Source organism: Tasmannia lanceolata, unplaced genomic scaffold, assembly GCF_043159265.1.
Source record: "Tasmannia lanceolata isolate RefF3 unplaced genomic scaffold, GAP_Taslan_0.1 ptg000011l, whole genome shotgun sequence".
NCBI classification, from domain to species: Eukaryota; Viridiplantae; Streptophyta; class Magnoliopsida; order Canellales; family Winteraceae; genus Tasmannia; species Tasmannia lanceolata.
This window is the reverse complement of record NW_027518688.1, coordinates 5,035,302-5,038,635: the sequence shown is the minus strand read 5'-3', so window position 1 is coordinate 5,038,635 and position 3,334 is coordinate 5,035,302. Positions and strand designations below refer to the sequence as shown.

Here is a 3,334-nt window from a genome sequence, read left to right as displayed (position 1 = left end):
CCAAGTTTTGGTGAACTGGGTTTTCGAGTAGGTTTGGTTTTTCTGCCCAGGCTCGTTCCTGACCAGGAGTGCGCTCCCGGTCTTTGTGGAGAGGAGCTGAGGCGAACCAAGCAGCGAGTACCAAAGTTTTAGTGAACTGGGTTTCCGAGTAGGTTCGATTTTTCTGCCCGGGCTCGTTCCTGACCAGGAGTGTGCTACCAGTCTCTGTGGAGAAGAGCCGAGGCGAACCAAGCAGCGAGTACCCAAGTTTTAGTGAACTGGGTTTCCGAGTAGGTTTGGTTTTTCTGCCCGGGCTCGTTCCTGACCAGAAGTGCCCTCCCGGTCTTTGCGGAGACGAGCCAGGGCGAACCAAGCAGCGAGTACCCAAGTTTTGGTGAATTGGGTTTCTGAGGCGGAGGGCTCGAAGATTTACAAAGAAACAAAATCCTTCATCATTCACCTTCAGAATCTTACAACGGTATTTGCTCTCACGCCAAGCGGCCAGTTATTGATAGTATTTTCGGAGGTTCTTTGAATGCCAAGCGTGGGGTAGTAGGTGCTCACCAAGTGTTTCCAGTTTGTAACTCCCTGGTCGAATTAGCTCTTTCACTCGGTACGGCCCCTCCCAGGTCGGGGAGAGTTTGTCTACCTTCTTTGGTTGGGAGACAGCGGCCTTTCTCAGGACTAAGTCCCCTGTTCAGAATTCACTTGGGCGTATCTTCAGGTCTTGATAGTTGGACACTTTCTATTTGTAGGTCGCGACTCTGATTCGGGATTATTCCCGAGCTTCTTCCAGTAGGTCAAGGTTTGCGCGGAGCCCCTCTCCATTGAGCTGCTCGTTGAAGTTGGTGACTCTGGGAGACGGGATGCCAACATCGACGGGTATTACGGCCTCCGTACCAAAGGATAAGTTGAATGGCGATTCCCCTGTCGTGGTGCATGGGGTGGTACGATACGCCCATAGGACGTGATAAAGTTCGTCTGCCCATCGGCCTGCCTTCTCGTCCAGCCTCTTCTTGATCCCCTGGAGTAAGATTTTGTTCATTACTTCAGTTTGCCCATTCGTCTGAGGGTGTGCCACAGAAGTGAATCTTTGTTCGATCTTCAAGTCGGAGCAGAATTCTCGAAATTTCCGGCAGCCGAACTGTCTGCTGTTGTCCATTATCAAGACGTGGGGTATCCCGAATTTGCAAACGACTGACTTCTAGAAGAAGGTCTGCACGTTTTGCTCCGTGATCTGGGCCAGAGGTTCAGCCTCCACCCACTGGGTAAAATAGTCAATGGCCACGACGACGAACTCACGTTTTCGGAGGCTGGTGGAAATGGACCCAAGATTTCCATCCCCCATACTGCGAAATGGAGTGGACTAATGATCGGGGCCATGGATACAGCCGGTTGACGGATGGTGGGAGAGAATTTTTGACACCTTTCACACCTTTTGACCAGGTCAGAGCGTCTTGCCTCAAGGTTGGCCAGTACAGGCCTCTTAGCAGTACTTTGATAGCCAAGGCCTTGCCCCCCAGGTGTTCTCCGCAAATTCTTTCATGCGTCTCTTGCAGAGTGTATGCGGCGTTGCTTGGCCGGAGGCATTTTAGGTATGGAAGGGTGTACGACCTTTTGTACAGACTCTCACCATCTAGGAAAAATCGGGCTGCTCTCTGTATCACTTTGCAGGCTTCATTCTTTGCTTCGGGAAGCTTCCCGCTACGTAGGTACTCAATGATCTCGTCCATCCAGCACGGCTCGTGCTCGACCTGCATTACTTCGACAGCCTCATTTTCGATACTGGATTTCTTCAGAAATTCCATACATATACTCCCAAGAGTGGTGTAACCGGATGCTGCCAGCTTAGACAGCACATCCGCTTTTGCATTTTCCGTTCTAGGGATTTTGATGATCTCGAAGTTTTTGAACTTGCCGGCCAACTGGCGCACCTTGGATAGGTACTTGACCATGTGCTCGTCGCGGGCCTCATAGACTCCTTGGATCTGGTTTGCGACTAGCTGGGAGTCGCAATACGCCTTCAGCCTTTGGGCGCTGGTCTGGACTGCTAGGTTCATTCCGGCGATGAGACCCTCGTATTCTGCCTCATTGTTGGACGCACGGAATCCGAACCTAAGCGCATAATCCAGAACAAAGTTATCGGGCCCAGTGAGAACCAAACCGGCTCCACAACCAACCTTGTTTGAAGATCCGTCCACATATACTTCCCAGAGCGGTTCGTTGGACGATGGATTCTGTTCTGCTGGTACAGGGATGTTTTCCATTCTCACTGGTTCAGTCTCAGCTTCTGTCTGTTCCCCAGTTGTACTTACATTCTCTACAAACGGGGTTTGGAGAACTTCGGGTTCGATGCTTTGCTGATGGATGGTACACTCGGCCACGAAATTTGCCAGCACTTGGGCCTTTATCGCCGGCCTAGGCTGGCACTGGATATCAAATTCGCTCAGCTCCACGGCCCATTTCACAAGTTGCCCTGAGATGTCTAGTCTGTGGAGAACCTGCCTGAGCGGCTGATCTGTCAGGACCTTTATTATGTGGGCTTGAAAGTACGGCCTCAATTTTCTGGCTGCCATGATCAGGGCGTACACCAATTTCTGGAACCGCTGGTACCTGATCTCAGCATCGTGTAGGACCTTGCTGACATAGTAGATCGTTTTATGTTGGTTGTGCTCTTCTCGAACTAGCACGGCTGCCAATGCCATGGGGCTTACGGACAGGCACAAGAGCAGCTCCTCCCCTGGCTCTGGCTTTGTCAACAGCGGTGGGGAGGACAAGTACTGCTTCAACTCCTCGAATGCGATCTGGCACTCCCCTGTCCAGGGTGCTGTCTTGATTCCTTTGACGACGTTGAAGAAAGGCAGGCATCTCTTTGCAGACTTTGAGATGAAGCGCCCCAGTGCGGCCACCATCCTAGTTAGACGCTGTACTTCTCTAATGGTTTTTGTTGGAGTGAGCTCCACTACGGCCTTGATCTTCTCTGGATTGGCCTCTATCCCTCTTAGGCTTACCATAAATTCCAAGAATTTTTCCGAGCTGACACCGAAAGTGCACTTGGTGGGGTTGAGCTTCATGTTGTGCTCCCTTAGGACTTGGAACGTCTCTTTCAGGTCGGAGACATGATCTTGTGCGCTTCAGCTCTTGACCAACATGTCATCTACATAGACCTCCATGTTGTGGCCGATTTGCTTTTCGAAGAGCTTGTTTACGAGTCTCTGATATGTTGCCCCGACATTCTTCAGGCCGAAAGGCATGACGCGGTAGCAATACGTCCCCTGGTCTGTTATGAAGGAAGTCTTTGGTATATCTGATTCACACATTCTGATATGGTTGTACCTTGAGAAGGCGTCCATGA

The 3,334-nt window shown here is 51.0% G+C and overlaps 1 protein-coding gene across 1 annotated transcript; it reads right to left on the bottom strand.

Moving 5' to 3' along the window:
* Positions 1 to 1,277: 1,277 nt before the first annotated feature.
* On the bottom strand, positions 1,278 to 3,053 carry LOC143885822 (uncharacterized). Its single transcript, XM_077389876.1, has one exon. It carries the CDS (start codon positions 3,051 to 3,053, stop codon positions 1,278 to 1,280), a length of 1,776 nt encoding a protein of 591 aa, XP_077245991.1.
* Between the last annotated feature and the right edge of the window lie 281 nt (positions 3,054 to 3,334).